Source organism: Pelobates fuscus, chromosome 6 (assembly GCF_036172605.1).
Source record: "Pelobates fuscus isolate aPelFus1 chromosome 6, aPelFus1.pri, whole genome shotgun sequence".
NCBI lineage: Eukaryota > Metazoa > Chordata > Amphibia > Anura > Pelobatidae > Pelobates > Pelobates fuscus.
In genome coordinates, this window is record NC_086322.1 from 241,164,217 (window position 1) to 241,184,356 (window position 20,140).

At 43.9% G+C, this 20,140-nt stretch overlaps 1 protein-coding gene across 1 annotated transcript in view; it reads right to left on the bottom strand.

Moving 5' to 3' along the window:
* Nucleotides 1–20,140, bottom strand: part of LOC134565740 (ubiquinol-cytochrome-c reductase complex assembly factor 1) — a 216,431-nt gene that overhangs the window by 73,813 nt on the left and 122,478 nt on the right. Inside the window, exon 7 of the mRNA XM_063425387.1 lies at nt 19,798–19,906. Coding sequence (XP_063281457.1) covers nt 19,798–19,906 — 109 coding nt within the window. The remainder of the gene's footprint in view (nt 1–19,797; nt 19,907–20,140) is intronic.

Consider the following 20,140-nt stretch of genomic DNA (forward strand, 5'->3'; position numbering starts at 1 on the left):
CCAAAACCCTCCTTCCTGCACCAAGACTTCAGCCACGCATTAACCTCTCTAATCTCCCGCTGCCTTTCCACTGTAGCACGTGGCACAGGTAATATCTCAGAGAATACCACCTTGGAGGTCCTTTTCTTGAGTTTGCTACCTAATTCCCTGAAATCATTCTTTAGGACCTTCCATCTTCCTCTTACCGTATATACTCGAGTATAAGCCGACCCGAATATAAGCCGAGGCCCCTAATTTTATCCCAAAAAACTGGGAAAACTTATTGACTCGAGTATAAGACTAGGGTGGGAAATGCAGCAGCTACTGGTAAATTTCTAAATAAAATTAGATCCTAAAAAAAATATATTAATTGAATATTTATTTACAGTGTGTGTATAATGAATGCAGTGTGTGCGTATGTGTGTGTGTATGAGTGCAGCGTGTGTGTATGAGTGCAGCGTGTGTGTATGAGTGCAGTGTGTGTATGAGTGCAGTGTGTGTATGAGTGCAGTGTGTGTGCATGAATGCAGTGTGTGTGTGCATGAATGCAGTGTGTGTGTGTATGAATGCAGTGTGTGTGTGTATGAATGCAGTGTGTGAATGCAGTGTGTGCAGGGCCGGTGCAAGGATATTTGCCGCCGTAGGCAAAAAACATTTTGCCGCCCCCTCCCCCCCATATGTCCTGACTTCCCCTCCTCCTCCCTCAGTGGTCCTTACCTCCCCACCCCCGTGTTCCTTCACCCCCCCCCCCCAGTGGTCCTGACTCACCCCTCCCCTAGTGGTCCTTACCCTCCCCTCCCCTAGTGGTCCTTATCCCACCCCCTCCCTCTCATAGTGGTCCTTATCCCCCCCCATCCCTCCCATAGTGGTCCATATCCCCCCCCATCCCTCCCATAGTGGTCCATATACCCCCCCCTCCCTCCCATAGTGGTCTTTATACCCCCCCTCCCTCCCATAGTGGTCCTTATCCCACCCCCTCCCTCCCATAGTGGTCCTTATCCCCCCCCTCCCTCCCATAGTGGTCCTTATCCCCCCCCCCTCCCATAGTGGTCCTTATCCCCCCCCTCCCATAGTGGTCCTTATCCCCCCCCTCCCTCCCATAGTGGTCCTTATCCCCCCCCTCCCTCCCATAGTGGTCCTTATACCCCCCCTCCCTCCCATAGTTGTCCTTATACCTCTTTTTTTTGTTATTATAAATTTTTTATTATTATTTCTTATTTTTTTATTATATTTTTTTTTTCGTCCCCCCTCCCTGCTTGATACATAGCAGGGAGGGGGGCTCCTTCCCTGGTGGTCCAGTGGCAGTTCAGTGAGGGGAGAGGGGGGCTGGCAGAGCTGTACTTACCTTTCCTGCAGCTCCTGTCAGCTCTCTCCTCCTCCGCGCGGTCTGTGCAGCTCCCTCTGTCAGCTCCCAGTGTAAGTCTCGCGAGAGCCGCGGCTCTCGCAAGACTTACACTGGGAGCTGACCGAGGTGCTGAACGGACGGCGCGGAGGAGGAGAGAGCTGACAGGAGCTGCAGGAAAGGTAAGTACAGCTCTGCCAGCCCCCCTCTCCCCCCAGTCTGTATTATGGCAATGCAAATTGCCATAATACAGACTCTGACTCGAGTATAAGCCGAGTTGGGGTTTTTCAGCCCAAAAAATGGGCTGAAAAACTCGGCTTATACTCGAGTATATACGGTACTTTGTCATTGGTACCAACATGGACCATGACCGCTGGGTCATCCCCAGCCCCTCCCAATAATCCATCCACTCTGTCAGCAACATGCCGGACCCGAGCACCCGGGAGACACCCTATTGTTACAATTGTTACTTGAAAAGCATGAGGAATGTCGTTGGGGTACCACATGCTCATTTGTTATACCTCCATGCACTACAAAAATAAAGAATAAAAAATAAATAAAATAAAAATATGCAGCTTCCGAATGAATCTAAAATGGATGCTGTCCAGGAGGTGGGAGGGTCTGGGAGGGAGGGACTGCTGCTGATTGGCTGGAATGTGTCTGCTGACTGTGAGGTACAGGGTCAAAGTTTACTCAATGATGACGAATAGGGGGCGGACCGAACATTGCATATGTTCGCCGTCCGCGGCGGACTCGAACACGCGATGTTCGCCAGGAACTATTCGCCAGAGAACTGTTCGGGACATCACTAATGACAGCCTGTCAATTCCTCTCTGCTTCACAAATAGCCCGCATAGGAGAACTGGAGGGAGGAGGCAGCATTGAGTCAGCACCACAGCAGCATGGAGGCAGAGAGGCTGGAGTGAGCTGCTACTGCATGTTCCCTCCCATCAGCCTCAGTCAGGACCAGAGCACCAAGCAAGCCACCATCCAGGACATACAGGTAAGTGAACAGGAGGGTGGCTGCAAATATATAAATGATGTGTGTCAGTGTTTATCTGAGTATGCGTGTGTCAGATTGTGTGCAGAAATGTGAGTTGTCATTATATTGATCTTGATGTTATTTAACCAAATAATAAAAGTAATTTAATCAGGAAATACAGTGGGCATATATCAACATGAAACATGGTTAAACAGTTCACCATGGGGATTGAAGAATATCTATCTTATTATTCTACGATTAAAAACTTATACAGATAAACCATATCCCTAAAATTACATACAGCAGGCACTACTAAAGAAATTAAAGTGCAGTCCATGAATATTTTGACAATTACACAACTTTTGCTCCTGCTCTGTAATTCTGAACATTTGTGCTTGAAATGAAGCAATGGTTTATAATACACTTTATTAGATGATTTGCCTTGCCCATAACTACTGGATAAAGATTGTTTTATTGCCCAAGTTTTTTCCCCTTCATATATAAATCCGTCCAACTACTGCAATGTTTACAAAAAGGCACTATAAATGCTACAGAGATTATGTTGCCAGGATTCCTTTGGCACTGTCCATCTGTAATCCAATGGTTTCTGAACAGTTTGGTACTTATCTCTCTGCTATGGCTTGAGTTCATCTGATAAAGCATACATTTATACTAATTCCTACCAGGATGAAACAGTATGAGAGGCAACATAATTTGGTATGAGGGCACGATAATGCACTATGGACTTTCGCTTACAAGAATAATCAGGGATTACTGTAGATGGCACCTGTGAACTCACAACATTAGTCATACAGCATGCTATAGTAGTTATGGTGCTTAAAATGTCCTTTTAAAAACTTCAAAATATTATAAATTTGATTCCAAATGTTTTATAGAATGTAAGTCTAGGGAGGTCAAGTTTCCTAAATAGCTATATTTACAGCAATTGCTATATTTTCTAGAAAATTAGATCCAAATATCACAAACACAAATATAAAGGTACCAAGCATTTATTCATTTTCCTTCACACACTGGCCTTAATATATTGGAACGCAAGAGAAATATTCACAATTTTGTAAAAAGGGTAATAAGTATAACCATTTTGATATACTTGTGAAAAACATACCTAAGGCACATTTTATTACTACATAAGTGCTACTGGATAAACTGGTGGAATAATATTTTAAAGTTGCCCAATGCTGAGCTTCATTGGGCACCATACAGAGACTCTTGTAATCATTCTGAAAATGCTTAATGCAACTGAAAGGGTCTGAAAGGAACACTTGGTTTTGAACAAGTTTGTGGGTAAAGGCAGAATGGTTAACATATCTCTTGCCAATGTTTTAAGAGTGCAGAAGGTTCCAAATTACAGATAAAATAAACAATGGCAAGCTTATGAAAGCTTCTGGCTGCCATGTTCTCTGATGTTAACAAGGGTTTCTTTATTACAGTAACCTTTCAGAAGTGAATAAAAATTATTGCTTTGCCCTAGTTCTGCCCTTAAGTACTAGGAAGGAGGGGACTGAGACTTGAAGAAGACTGAAACATAAGCGTTGTAGTAACATGGTTGCAATGTTAAAGCATCTTTAAATATTGGATCCGACATATCCTTCTTAACATAGTGTGTCATGGGTGTACTTCTGGCCCCAGAAATTTAATAATTAAAAATTATTTAAAAAAAAAAAAGAAGAGGGTAAAAAAAAAAATAAAAATAAAAAAAAAGGAAAGACACAAACACAACTCTACATTTCTGTGACTAATATTGCCAAAAATGACAACATAGTGTAGGATTACCCTGGATTCTGCCAATTTTCCTTAAGCTTTTCCAAAAAACATGGTTCTACTTCAGGCTCGCCTCATGCTATATTTAAAAAAAACTGAACACGTCTATTTGCAGGATACTGCAGTCGCTACTAAGTAAATACATTTATCTTTTGTGTGTATATTGGCCATTAATTTTGGTAAACGACTTAGACTTGACTTTTCATTTTAATATAATTATATTCTCTCTATATGTACATAATGATATTACTGGTTTGTAATTGATCTATGTATTTCTTGCTTTTAAATTATTTTGTTCAATCTTATTAAAAAGTGGAACATTTGGGGATCTCTTGATACCAAGCCAAGATCAGGTAGACCAAGAAAGATTTCAGCCACAACTGCCAGAATATTTGTTTGGGATGCAAAGAAAAAACCCCAGGTAACCTCAAGATAAATACAGGATGCTAGGGAAAAAGATGGTTTTGTTGGTTCAAGGAGCACAATACTTGAACAAAAATGAGCTGTGTGGTCTAGTTGCCAGAAAGAAGCTTTTACTGCGCCAATGCCACAAAAAAGCCCTGTTACAATATGCCCGACAACACCTTGACACGCCTCACAGCTTCTGGCACACTGTAATTTGGAGTGACGAGACCACATTAGAGCTTTATGGTCACAACCATAAGCGCTATGTTTAGAGAAGGGTCAACAAGGCCTATAGTGAAAAGAATACCATCCCCACTGTGAAGCATGGTAGTGGCTCACTGATGTTTTGGGGTGTGTGAGCTCTAAAGGCACGGGGAAATCTTGTAAAAATTGATGGCAAGATGAATGCAGCATGTTATCAGAAAATACTGGCAGACAATTTGCATTCTTTTACACGAAGGCTGCTCGTGGACTTTCCAGCATGACAGTGAGCAAGCACAAGGCCAAGTTGACACTCCAGTGGTTACAGCAGAAAAAGGTGAAGGTTCTGGAGTGACCATCACAGTCTCCTGACCTTAATATCATTGGGCCATTCTGGACAGATCTCAAATGTGCGGTTCATGCAAGACGTCCAAAAACTTTGCATGACTTGGGAGCATTTTGCCAAGACGAATGGGAAGCTATACCACCTGTGAGACTTAGGGGACTCATAGACAACTATTACAAAAGACTGCATGCCATCATTGATGCTAAAGATGGCAATACACAGTATTAAGAACTAAGGGTACGCAGACTTTTGAACAGGGGTCATTTCATTTTTATCTTTGTTGCCATGTTTTGTTTTATAATTGGGCCATTCTGTTATAATCTACAGTTGAATATGAATCCCATAAGAAATACAATAAATATGTTTTGCCTGCTCACTGTTTTTTTTTTTTTGCTTTTTGAAATTGTACATATATTACTAATTCTCCAAGGGTATGCAAACTTTTGAGTACAACTGTAGTAGGTCCAAATCTCAGGCCAGGTAGGCATCTCAAAAGCACAACAAATATCCTGGTTTAAACTGAGTGTGCAAAGACCAATTGCAAGTTTATGCAAGGAAAAACTCTGACCGGTTTAGTTAAAATTTACTTTGTCAAGGAGGGCTGCATGAGTCCGTCCATTCTCCATCAATAAATACTGCCTTCAATGTCTCATTAATCGAGACAGCTGTATACCAAAGTACACAAGCAATTAAAAAAAAAAAAAAAAAAAATGGTGCCTGGATCCTATATGCACGACTGAAAAAGACGTGCATGCACTGTATGATTGTGAATGAACTTCACAACCAGGCGCAATCATAGACGTGGGCACACCCTAATCCCCACGGCACGCCTATGGATTAAGACCGTCAGGGGAGATCTCAGGAACTCCCCTATCGGCTCATGCAGAGCCGGCGCTATCCGAGCGCCGGCTCTGCTCTAAGCTTCCATGGATCCACAGCAGCATGGAGGGAGGCAAGAGAGGACCCGGGGAGCTCTAGCCAGCAGCTCCGCTGGGTTCCTCTCGTGAGATTTGACAGTTCACTCACCACTGGACCACCAGGGATGGCACATGGCAGCAAGGATCTCCCCTCCCTACATAAGGTAAGACGGGAGGGGGGATATTTACACACACAGACATACAGCACACAAACAGCACCCTCACACAAACAGCACACAAACAGCACCCTCACACAAACAGCACACACACACAGTACCCTCACGAACACACAGCACCCTCTCACACACAGAACACACACACACACACAAACACCCTCACACAGCACACTACCAGCACCCTCACACTCAGCACACAAACAGCACCCTCACTCACATAGCACACTACCAGCACCCTCACACACACATTACACTAACAGCACCCTCACACCAGTGTATGCGTGTGTGTATATATATATATATATATATATATATATATATATATATATATATATATATATATATATATATATATATATATATATATATATATATATATATTTGTGCTCGGAATCTCTATGTTAATGGAATGTAGAGAAGGAGCAAAATTGGTTGAGGTGTGCCGAAACCAACGTACGAGTAGGCCTGTAAAAACGAGGTCCCACAAAGAGAAATGTGTAAAGGAGGGTGTAGGTGGGTGGGGTCAAAACAGCTTGAACGGCAAAGGTATGTAGGTTTATATAGGGTATGTAGGTTTATATAGGGTCAGAACTCCTCCCACAATTTCAGGCCAATTGGCCTTCCAACTTGTGCTCGGAATCTCTATTATGTTAATGGAATGTAGAGAAGGAGCAAAGTTGGTTGAGGTGTGCCGAAACCAACGTAGAGTAGGCCTGTACAAAAGAGGGCTAAAGGAATTCAAAGTAAACACACTTTATTGCAAGTTTAAATTGCGAGATTTCTGAAAGCCTGCCTGAGCTCCCTTTCTGGTCGAGGGATGTAGGAGTTGTATATTGAGGATTTCCAGCGTCCCAGCCTCTTAACCCCTTAAGGACACATGACGTGTGTGACACGTCATGATTCCCTTTTATTCCAGAAGTTTGGTCCTTAAGGGGTTAATGATGTGTACCGGGGTGTTCGTGCTAGAGGCTGATGATGCTGCGCCGATGCGAAATGAGTGATCAGAGAAGGAGGCTGGGTTGTAGCCTAACCTAGACAATAGAATTATGATGTGTGACATAAATTTAGCTGTGGTGAGTGGGTGTCCTTGGAGTAGAAGTAGTGGAGTATCTGGTGAGTGCGTGAGGTGAGAAACCAGGACATATCCAGAACATGTACAGGGCACCACAAATTCTCGGTAGGGAAGAAGGGAATGATAGTGGGATAGGCAGAGTGATTAGTCTTGGTAGAAGGCAAAGAGAGTACAAAATGGTCGTCTACTCTCTTTAAGTAAGAAAGTTTGAGGCATCGTACTGTGTCTTCTTGACGTACCACGGTGAACTCTCTAGGTCTGAGGAACCCATAAAAGGCCAAAAAAATGGCAGATTTCATGACTAAATTGGTATTGTGGTCAAACGGGGATTTGTCCAATAAGTCGCTTAGGAATATTGGACCGTCTATTGGTAGCCTTGTCGTACTAGGAGGGACTGAGACCTTGAAAATACCTTTGAGGATTTTCTTAATGGGGTAGGAAGACAGAAAAGGAGCGTGGTTTGGGAAGTTAGTGAGGATGTGGTGTTGTACTCTGGTGAGGTAGAGTTTGATGGTATTATGAGAGAGTGTAAGGTGTAAATGGCAAAAGGAGGCAAAAGCCACCATGATTTTGATGGAAAGGTCACCTTGTAAGCAAAACTCAGCTGTGAAAGATAGTCAGTGCCCTAGCGTAAGAGATAGTGGTGTTGGGAGACCGTGCTTGGTGCGTGAGTGTTTGTGCGTGGAGTAATAGTTTGTTTAAACCAGGGTTAGCCGTAGGAACGATGGCGTCCTGGCTGATTGAAGGTGTGCCGGAGGGGGAGCCCGGCTGGAGACCTGTAATTTAAGAGCATAAAAGAGTGTTAGCAGCTGAGTAGAGGAGGTGTAGAGAATGAGGTCTAAGTTATATCTATATTTCTTAAGCATGTATTTCTACATGCTGGAATAGTAGATTGTAGGCAAATTACATCAAAATTATACATTGGTATGACAAACTATTCCATGAACTGGAGGAAAAGAAGGATACAAAAATGTCAAATCACACTTTATTACTTGGAGTGCAAGTAAGCAGCCCCCGAGATGAGTAAGGTTGCGAAGAGAAAGTGCCATTAACTGGACGTGGTGTCGTCGTATAATTAAATGTGTGCTGAACCAGCTTATTTGTTAGGTGTCAGACGGGTTGGGCACATAGACTTGGTGTGGGCTCTGAAGCATATGGAGCAGATGTGCAACAACCTGCATGCGCTGTAGCTGCATATGTCTGTGTTAAAGTTATTGCACACCTGCGCCTTGCCCAAGAAGGTGATGGGTCTGCCCAGCTTGTCTCTCTGTACACCTTCCTGTCTAGGGAGTGGGGTGAAAAAGTGGACGTGGAAGGGTCTGCATCCCCAGGGCATAGATCGGTGGAGTGTGAAGTTGAACCACAAGAGGCACAAGATGGGGGCCTCAAACCAGCAAAATGACAGCAGAATAACTCAGTATCTATCTGACACCAATCGATTCTAATATTGAATTGTGTCAGATGAGTAGCTGCCTTGGCCAAAACGGATTTGTGGTAATCGTAAAATGAGGACCCTCCATACTTTATGCCCAAATCAACCCCCTTGTGCTTATATAAATCAAGCTCTTCTCTCCTATGTGGGTACACTGTGCAGATAACATTGCGATAAGTGCCGAACGCGATAAACTGTGGGTTGGTGAGTTTTTTATTCAAACGTGGGTCTCTGGCTCTTAAGACTACGGAAATTACCCCGTAGTTGTAAGCTCTATTTTCTAAGACGTCTTGGGAGGCTATGAGGAGGGACATTAAATTGACATATTTTCCATCAAGAATATCTTTCTTGATGGAAGCCGGAACAGAGTGGGCTCGTGAGGTGTGGGTATTGGGAGTGGTAGTGGCTGGTGGGGGAGGGGAAATGAGGGGTATGGCAGTCAGAGTGGTCGAGTTTACCGGTGTAGGGACTGCTGGGGGTGTTAAGTCACCTGGAGTGGCTATGGCTGATTCCACCTTCAGCAACCTGCTGTTAATGGATTGCAGATTGGCCAGTATAGCCGGCAGTTTCCTGGGTGTTATCAGAAAAGCCAACTGAAGGCCCTTGTGAACTGGTGCCGGGCCTTGGTTCGTTGGCCTGAGTCGTCAGCAGTTTATAAAGTTCTGCTTTCCTGGCGGTGGCTGGAAAGGGGATTCCCCTGAGCCTAAGTTCAGCCGATATTTTTGGAATGGTCCAATATCTTAGGGATCTGGCAGTAGAAGGAGTGAGGGATTTCAACCGGAGACCCAGGCCTGGCTAGTGTGCTGGGTATATCGTCTGATGGGGGATTGATGATTGGTTCTTGCGACATCCTGAAAGGAATAATGATATGGTGGAGTATATAGTGGAGTATATAGTGGAGGTGGGATGAAACCTCCGGAGAACTGGCCTGCTAGCTAATGCCGAAGCGAAGAATTAAAATTAGAACCAAGTGACAGATGAGGCCCTGCTATTGCTATGCGGCGTTAAGAGGGCCGAGGGGACCGTAGTATTATTGGGGGAAGCTAGGGCCAGCACCTGACCCTGAAAGCCAGTTCTCTACACTGACGGGGGCTTGTCTCTTGCAGGAAGTATGTAACGTATGTAGATACTGACCTTGAGTGTTAGTTCTGTATATTGGAAATTGGTCAGGCGACTTCAATATATATGTCTATATATACTTTGTATAACCAGGTCAAGTCCAGGAACCTAGGGGTAAGAAAGATGCTAGTAGGCCACAGGCGAGCAATTGGCAATCCAAGTGTAAAAATGCAGAACGTATGGAATGGTGTGTAACAGAAACACTGCATCATAAACGCTTGTGTAATGAGAGACCTGAACATAGGTCCAAAAAATTATTATTATTTTTTTGAGACAAGCCCCTGGGATCCCATAACTGAGCAATATTATTTGACAGATATGAAGGCGAAGTGAGGCCTTAGAAGGATGTAATAGTAGTGGGTAAGATTAGGGATACCTACTACTGGAACGTCGGGAACCAGATAGACTGATGGACGTTGAAGGCGTAGTGAATCTGCGCAATGGTGCAGGTCTACGTAAAGATATGTAGAAATTAAAACAGAATTTAACATTTAATATAAAAGTAACCTGGAGAGTGAGGCATCTTTTAACCTGATGTGTTTAAAGTTTTGAGCCCACTTTGGGAGGTGGGAGGGTATTGTTAAAAGGCCGTGGAGGCTGAAATGAGGCCTCAGGAGAAACGTACATTTTTTTACCTTATTTACCTGATACCGTGGTACTGGATACTGGAACCACCTCCTGGAGTCTTCTTGACAGAATAAGTAGTACAACCTAAAACATTATTTTTTAAAATTAAGGAACCTGAGTATAGCATTCAATTAACAGAGATTTAAAAATAAGAACTACTGGAAAAGTGAGCGTGGAGTTTGATAACTTTAAGAGGTTTTTTGTGGGGCTAAGCCCTTCAACCGTAAAGGGGAAACTGATCCTTTAAGAGAAAAACACCTGGGATATATACATAATTTAAATGTGACAGTGTGGTGAAATAATGACATTTAGAATAAGGAAAAAATGTAGGTAGTGTCCTGAACATAAATAAAATCATACATAGAGGAACATACTTCAATATAATTTTTTTTATAAAATGCATAGAACCTTATGCATTCATCTACCGAACGTGTGAGAGAGATATACTATGACTGGTGGGTTTAGCTTAATGAAAAAGAAATGTTTCGTGACCCAGCCGTTCGTATGTGTTTCGTCTAACGAAAGTGAGAAACAGGCGAACGTAAGGTGAGTATAAGCGTATGTAAGAAAGAACGAAATTCGTGTGTACTATGCGGTCGGCTAAAAATTGCCCGAACACAGAAGTACATGAACGGCGGATTTAAACGAACGGGTAAGTAATAGATCTAGGGAGCCTATCACCGTGTGTTTAGGCCCGAACGTTGAAGCTTACGTTTGCGTGCCGGTCTCGTGACCGGAAGCTCGGCAGCCGGGTAGCGAGTCGGGAAAGCCGCAGGGCAGCCGGTGGACGAGCCCTGAAGTCTGCGGTAGGTGCTGTTGGAGGGAGACTGCTTGCTTGCTGCAGAATTTTGGCGGGAACGGCTGACAGGAAATGCAGGTAACTAGTCAAAACAAAACAGTCAAAACAGATTGAACGGCAAAGGTAAGTAGGGGGGTAGGGTTTATATAGGGTCATAACTCCTCCCACAAATTCAGGCCAATTGGCCTTCCAACATATATATATATATATGTATATATACATACATACATACATATACACATGGCGTGTGTTTGTGCTTTAGGGTGCACACCTTAATGCAATAGGCTGCGCACGCCTCTGGGCGCAATGCATCATTTAAAAGGTAACCCACTTGAAGTTACAATGTATACACATAGAAAAAACAAAAATCTATATAAATATGAGCCAAAGGAATATATCAGAAAACAATACAAGTCAAATAAATGCAAAATACCAAATGCGGACCAACCATCTATTGGAGGTGGAATTCTCTGCCTGAAGAAGTTGTTTTATCAGAGGCTATATATGTTTAAACAGAAACTAGATGCATACTTGCAAACACATACTATTCAGGGATATCATTTTTAAATTGTGGGGTCATAGTTTCTTGATCCAAGGATAATTCTGACTGACATTATGGGGTCAAAAAGGGACGTTTTCCTAGTTTGTTGCAAAATTTAAAGTGATTCCAACTGTTGGGGTATTTTTTTTTTTTTTACTTCTTTTGGATCAACAGCAAAAACAGATGTGAGAAAGGCTGAACTTGATGGACACATGCCTCTTTTCAGTCTATGTAACTATGTAATAACATAGTTTTTGCCTCCCCTTTTTAAAGTATAATGTACATGGTTTTTCAATATATAATCTTTTAATACATGTTTTTCAAACATTTATAGAACCAAAACAGGAAACACCTGAAGTGTACTAAGGCACTTCAGGAGGGGAAGGCAGTGAATAGCCTTAACTATTATGTACAGAGTAGCCACAGGCTGCCAAACAAGGAAGGGTACATTAGGCTCAGAGAGATCAGTGGTACCTGTGGAATACGTATGGCGATTGCAATATTGTTATTATTATTATTGGTATTTATATAGCATCAACTAATTCCCCAGGGCTTTACAATATTATTAAAGAGGTGGAAATTTACAATAAATGAGACAATTACACAGTGACATAGGAACAATAGATAGATGAGGACCCTGCTCAAACGAGCTTATAGTCTAGAGCTATATGAGCGATGTCTGCCAAAGGCTGAACTAAAGCCCAAGATTAAACTCTTATAAATACTATAGAGTCACCAGAAAGCTTATAGTATCAAGGTAATGTGTGTTGGAGAAAAACACAATAATGTAGATAAGTCTCCAAATAGGGCTAAAAAATCATCATAGAAGCTAAGGTTCCTGGTGCTTGGCAGAAAGAAAAGAGTAGTGGGAAAGAAACAAAAGTAAGAAAGATCTTCCCCAGGTTGCCAGACAAGAAAGGCTAAATTTGCCAAAAGGCTGGTCTAAAACTCCAGATGAAACTCTTTTAAATACCATAGAGTGATCAAATAGCTTATGGGATCAAGGTAATGTGTGTTGAGAAAACACAATAATTTATCCCAAATAGGGCTAGAAATCCTAATAGCAACTAAGGTTCTTGTAGCTTGACAGAAAGGAGAGAATGGTGGGGAAGAAACAAATAAGAAAGGTCTCCACCCAAACCCTCCCCTACATCATCCAGTGCACCCACTGTGCTCCCCCAATTGAAGTTGAAGCGGGGGCACTGAGTCTCCCATCACAAGCTGCTGTGTTTATGGCTCAGTCTGTGTGTGTGTGGGGGGGGGGGGGGGGGGGGGAGAGGGGTTCAGTCTGTGCTTGTATGGGTCAGTCTGTGTGGGGGGAGGATCAGTCTTTCTGTGGGCGGTCAGTCTGTGTGTGTATATATATGTCAGTCTGTGTGTGTTTATGTCAGTCTGTTTGTGGGGGGTCAATCTTTGTGTGGGAGGGTCAGTCTTTGTATGAGTGTGTATGTCTGGCCCCTCATGTGCCCCCTCTATATATGAATCCTGGAGACGCCACTGCCCCCCTACACTTTAGCTGTCCACTAACAAAAAGAGAAAAAAGGGAGAAGCATAAGCCTTAGAATCCTAGCCAAACAAACTGACCCTTGGTACCTTGGCACCATGGGATTCCCACTAGTGCCTACCTGAACCAACTAGCCCTCAGGTTACTAAAAGTGCATTTACATAACAAAAATGTACAACCCATTGTGAGTGGTCTACACACACACACACACACACATAGTGAGGTGCAAAAAAGAAAGAACCAACGCGAATTTCGGTGTCTTAACACGCTGTCAGGGGTATCAGCGAGTAGCCCAGCGATGGCTACTACTAATATAGCTGTTTACCTGATTGGCTACCTAAGGGTGATCAATCAGCGAATCTCAGCAAAGCTGGTATTCAGCCAGTGGTAATAGATGGGTGGAACAAAACTTTAGAGTCCGCCCAATTCTGGGCGAAACCCCCCCACATAGAAACTCTAACAACAGAGGGGGGGGTGTAGCATGAGGGGCAGAGCCTAGTGGTGTCCACCTCTACTGTCAATCAATTGTTTTGCGGCTGCAGGAACTTTCAGAGCTTCCCTTCAAGACATCCTCCATGTCTGGTCTGGTCTTGGGAACAGACCTTTCTTTATTTCTATTTTCACCCATCTTCTCATGCTTCTCTCGCCTTATTGTCTGAGCATTAAAACAGCAAAATACAAAGCCTCCTGTCATGTGATAAAATATTAGATTATGCTAGCTTTAGTGTACCTATAATCTTAATTTTATTAATGACAGGAGGCAAGTGTTTTCCCATCCCTTTTTTTCTCCTACCCAGCTTATTTTTCGTGGTAGGCAAGTCAGCATGGTCAGTTAAGTATGTTCGTTATTATTTCTCATGACAGGGTGCACCTTTGAATTACGAGTATCTGTTTACATGCCGTATAGTCCAATTAGCTCTTTTATGTGGTTGACGGTTTTTCAATCCAGGTTTACATCCTTTAGTAGTCGACTTCACAAGATGAATCCCCGTTTTTGACTCTGTTCTCTTGTTTCAGTTTAAAGTTTTAACCAGATGCAAAGCTTTAAATCTTCTGTTCCGGTTATGGATGGTTATTCATCTTGTTTGCTTGGTCGGCTACCTTCTTCATTGGTTATTCTGTTCCTGATGGTTTCGCAGCTAGAAAGAGGAGGAGTGGCCTAGAGAGCAGAGTCTTATTGTGTGTTAGTTGTTTCTGATTGGTTCTCACTGTTGCTATGTTAAATTTTGCTGCTGTGGAGCTTAAGCGAAGAGAGAAAATACTCGCCCTCCTGTCATTAATAAAATTAAGATTATAGGTACACTAAAGCTAGCATAATCTACAATTATCACACAACAATTGCAATCCATTCAGCGGTGCTGATCACACTAATGCAGTATGCAAATAGTTAATATGTGCCATAAAACTGCAAGTATATCCATTTATGTTTTGTCACAATATGTTGCAATGGAAAATGTATAGGGAAATGCATTACTTGGCCACAGACACATCTGGCGAGACATCTTTTGGAGAAATACACTTCATTAGCCTAAGGGCAGCAGGGTGACAAGTTTTCTTGGAATCTGCCCGTACAAGCTGATGGGGCTGAAGCCAGTGTTTGTTTTCACAGCTGTATCAATCTTAAGCTCATATACAATGTGTTCGGGAGGGTTATGAACTAAGGCAAACGTGTTAAGAAATATCAAATAAAACATTACACAATTCTTAATTTTGATATTAAAGATATGATTCTGTTTAATGCCCCTTATTTCGTTAAATGTTGTCTACTCTTCAGAATGTTTTTGAACAGGGTGCAAGAGTTGAAAACGAAACACCTGTTCCTAATTTATATATTTAAAACTGCAACTCTGAGCAGATGCTGTATCAGGTGTCTCTATGCAGAATCTCAGTGTTTGTGTGTGTGTGTAATGCAACTAGTGATGGTACTATGAAATTACACACAAAAAACCTTAATGCTTAATGTAGTTGTTCTGGTGAGTATAATCATTGCCTTCAGGCATTTTTATGCAATTGCCCCTAAGGACACCTCCAAGTGACCACTCTTCTGATGGCCACTGGAGGTGCTTCCTGGGGCAGTGCTGCACAGTAAGCAGAACTGCCGTTCAGCGTCTCCACGCTCTGCACAGGGATGCTTAAATTTCCTCATAGAGATGCATTGATTCAATGCATCTCTATCAAAAAGTGCTTTAGTGCCTATATTTTAAAAGGTATAGCACACCTTTTTTTAATGTATAGTCATGGGTAAAAGAAAGTACACTCTTAGAATTCTATATTTTATATCAGAACATAATAGCAATCATCTGTTCCTTAGCAGGTCACGGTGTTAAGTGGGATTTTATCATTATTTCCGGTTTAGTGCAGGCAAATAGTGAACTTCAACCCTTTCACCACCTCAACTACGTCACGCACACTCTTGAAGTAGGGTGCGTTTGTTACAATGTATGTTTGTGCTGATATGCTGTGTTTGGTTTTTGCCAAACATGACACTGTGCATTATGGCCTAACATTGCTTCACATTGGTCTTGTCTGTCCAAAGGATATTGTTCCAGAAGTCTTGTGGTTTGTTCAGAAGCAATTTTGCAAACCTAAGACATGTTGACATGTTCTTTTTAGAGATAAGATGCTTTCTCCTGGCAACCCTTCTAAACAAACCATACTTGTTCAGTCTTTTGTAATTGAACTGCCATGAACTTTTAACATGCTAACTGAGGCCTCTATAGGCTGAGATGTGACTTAGGTTTTTTACAATTTCTCTGAGCATTGCACGGTGTGATGTTGGGGTGAATTTGCTGGGACATCCACGCCTGTGAAGATTGGCAACTGTCTTGAATGTTCTCCACTTTTGAATAATCTTTTTCAGTGTACTATGATGGGCCTTGTTTGGAAATTGCCTTATAATCCTTCCTAATTTTATGGGCAGCAACAATTGCTTCTCTAAGAACATTGCTGATGTATTTTCTGCTTGGCATAGTGTTAACACACACCTGAATGCTGCTAAAACTTCATCTTTTATAGAGCTGGTCACGCTTGCTGATTATTAATTATTCAAGGTCATTTGATTAGCAGCAGTTGTCTGCTACTTGGCCTCTAAATTCCCATGGAAGCAGAAAGAGTGTACTTAGTGTTTTCACACATGGCTTCTCCAATTTGAGATTATTTTTGTTAAATAAATCATAACATGGTGTCAGGGCCGACGCGTACTATAGGCGACTTAGGCAGTCGCCCGCCCAGGGGGCGCAAGATTCGAGTGACCCGGCAGGAGGGAAGTGCACAGCGCTCCCTCCTGCCAGTCACTCATTGTAGAGTGGCCGGACGGCGCGGACTGCGGTACAGGAGGGGGAGAAGAGGAGAGACCACTAAGGGACACTGGGGGGTGGGGAGGAGAGACCACTAAGAGAAACTGGGGGTGGGGAGGAGAGACCACTAAGGGACAGGTGAGGGGCGGAGGAGAGACCACAACGGAAATGATGGGGGGTGGAGAAGGAGAGACAAGGGAAAGATAGGGGGGAGGAGACAACTAAGAGAAAGATGGGGGGGTGGGGGGAGGCCACTAAGGGAAAGGTGGGGGGAAGGCCACTAAGGGAAAGGTGGGGGGGGAAGGCCACTAAGGGAAAGGTGGGGGGGGGAGGCCACTAAGGGAAAGGTGGAAGGGAAGGCCACTAAGGGAAAGGTGGGGGGGAAGGCCACTAAGGGAAAGGTGGGGGGGGGAAGGCCACTAAGGGAAAGGTGGGGGGGGGAAAGGCCACTAAGGGAAGGGTGGGGGGGGGAGAGACTACTAAGGGAAAGGTGGGGGGGCAGGAGAGGCTACTAAGGGAAAGGTGGGGGGGAGGAGAGACCATTAAGGGAAAGATGGGGGGGGAGACCACACCATTAAGGGAAAGATGGGGGGGCACTAAGGGAAAGATGGGGGAAGGGAGACCACTAAGGGAAAGAAGGGGGGGGGAGACCACTAAGGGAAAGATGGGGGGGGGGGAGACCACTAAGGGAAAGATGGGGGGGGGGAGACCACTAAGGGAAAGATGGGGGGGTACCACTAAGGGAAAGATGGGGGGGGTACCACTAAGGGAAAGATGGGGGGGAGACCACTAAGGGAAAGATGGGGGGGAGACCACTAAGGGAAAGATGGGGGGGAGACCACTAAGGGAAAGATGGGGGGGAGACCACTAAGGGAAAGATGGGGGGGAGACCACTAAGGGAAAGATGGGGGGGGAGACCACTAAGGGAAAGATGGGGGGGGAGACCACTAAGGGAAAGATGGGGGGGGGAGACCACTAAGGGAAAGATGGGGGGGGGGAGACCACTAAGGGAAAGATGGGGGGGGGGAGACCACTAAGGGAAAGATGGGGGGGGGGAGACCACTAAGGGAAAGATGGGGGGGGGGAGACCACTAAGGGAAAGATGGGGGGGGGAGACCACTAAGGGAAAGATGGGGGGGGAGACCACTAAGGGAAAGATGGGGGGGGGGGAGACCACTAAGGGAAAGATGGGGGGGGGGGGAGACCACTAAGGGAAAGATGGGGGGGGAGACCACTAAGGGAAAGATGGGGGGGAGACCACTAAGGGAAAGATGGGGGGGAGACCACTAAGGGAAAGATGGGGGGGAGACCACTAAGGGAAAGATGGGGGGGAGACCACTAAGGGAAAGATGGGGGGGGGGCATTAAGGGAAAGATGGAGGAGGGGGGAGAACTCTAAGGGACAGAGGGGAGGGAGAGCACTATGGGAAGGGGGAGCAGGGGAGAGCACTAAGGGACAGGGGAGAGCACTAAGGGATAGGAGGGCAGGGGAGAACACTAAGGGATAGGAGGGGAGAACACTAAGGGATAGGAGGGGAGAACACTAAGGGATAGGAGGGGAGAACACTAAGAAACAGGAGGAGAAGTGGAGTTGAGATCACTAAGGGACAGGGAAGTGAAAGAGATCATTAAGGGACGGGGGGAGTGGAAGACACACAGAGAGGCTAATGAAGAGGTGAAAGAGAAGCACAGAAGGGTTGGTAGTGGAGACAGAGACACACAATGAGGGGCTCAGGAGAGAGACACACAGAGGGGCCTGGGGGGAAAGAGACACACCAAGGAGCTGGGAAGAGTAAGGCACAAAGGGGCTTGGGGAAGTAAGACATGCAAAGGGGTTGGGAGGATGTAGGAGACATACAAAGAGGGGGTATAATAGACACACAAGGGGCTTGTAAGAGATACAATAAAGGGGAGTGTAAGACACAAAACTTAAAGAAACAAATATACAAAACAAATGATATTAAAATAAATATAATCATAAAAATAAAGAGCTGCTCCCCTCTCAGCCCTTATCCTACCCCACAAACCCTGTTTCACACTACACACACACATACACAATGCATCCTTACACATACATAGAAACACACATACACAGAATGCATGCCTACTCACACACAGACACACTGAAACATACAATGCATCCTACACTCACACAAACACACCATGCTTCCCTTACACACACAGAAACACAAAATGCATCTATTACACACACACACAATGCGTACATCCCTTACACACACACACACACACACACATCTCTTACACACAATCAATGCACCCCTTACAGGCACACACACACTGCATTACATTACATACACAGAAACACACTTTGCATCCCTTACAAACAGAGATTCACACAATGCATCACACACACGCACTGCATCCCTTACACACAACCACTACATCCCTTACACGAATTGGTATTCCTATACATTACATTCCATAAGAACACACACACATTACATCCTCTACAAGAACACATAACACATCCCCTACACACATACACTCCACTCCCTGTGAGCGAACTCATGGGTGGGCCTTGTAGGCATCAGGCTTATGGGCAGGCCTTGTAGGCCCAGATCGTGATCTGTGTAAGGGGCCCCAAAAAATGGAGCTGCTTCCTGTTCATTGTTTTTGTGAGCACTGCCTCCAGAAAGCCTGTTTTAATGCCAGACCAGTGGAGCCAGACTGCAGTATGATGCCATCATTATCCTCATCTGGTGGTAAGCAGGCAATCCAGTATATTATTAGTGGCACGAATCTCTTATTTACCTCACATTAAAGGGACACTATAGTCACCAGAATCCTCTACGGCATAATGTAGTGGTTCTGGTGTCTATAGCCTATGCCTGTGGGCTTTTTAATGTAAACAGACTGCCTTTTCAAAGAAAAGACACTGTGTGCAGCACTGGCGTTGGTTCATATGGCAGATTATATGGGTGGGAGAGGCAAAAAATGTTTGCCCAGGGCGGCAAAAATCCTTGCACCGGCCCTGCATGATGTAATATGTCATGTGTTGTTCATCTTAATATGTATTTTAAGACATTAATATACACACACACACACAAAACTACAAGACCATGTTGAGAAACAACAGATGTCACCACAGTAGATCCCAGTTTTTTCGTATGTTATCCATTATGATAAAACTAAGTCAAACTGCCTTCTTTCTCTGAGCTATACTTGAGCTACATCACACAACGAACAGTATACAGTACTCCGCTTACTGTAAAACAATACATTGGTAGAGATATTACATAACAACCCATTGGACTTACTCCCATTACTTTCCCACGCTGCTGTACATCTTCCCACATAGAATGAACAACATATCGACACATATATTTCCCAGAGCGTCCTTCCTGCTTCATTCGTACCAGGCACATCCTATAAAAACACATTAATACCGTTTAGATGACTTTGATTAGACTGTGATTGTAACAAACTGGTCATAGTTTATCACAAGAGAGTGAATGCATGAAAAAAAAATATCAACCTTTAAAAACCAGAAACACAAACAAAGTTTCATGCCACCTGATTTTTGCCTTTTTACCAAGGAGAAAAGAGAAATATTATTTTCCCATGAGTGTAATTTAAAGTAGTATTTTTCTGCTGCATTAA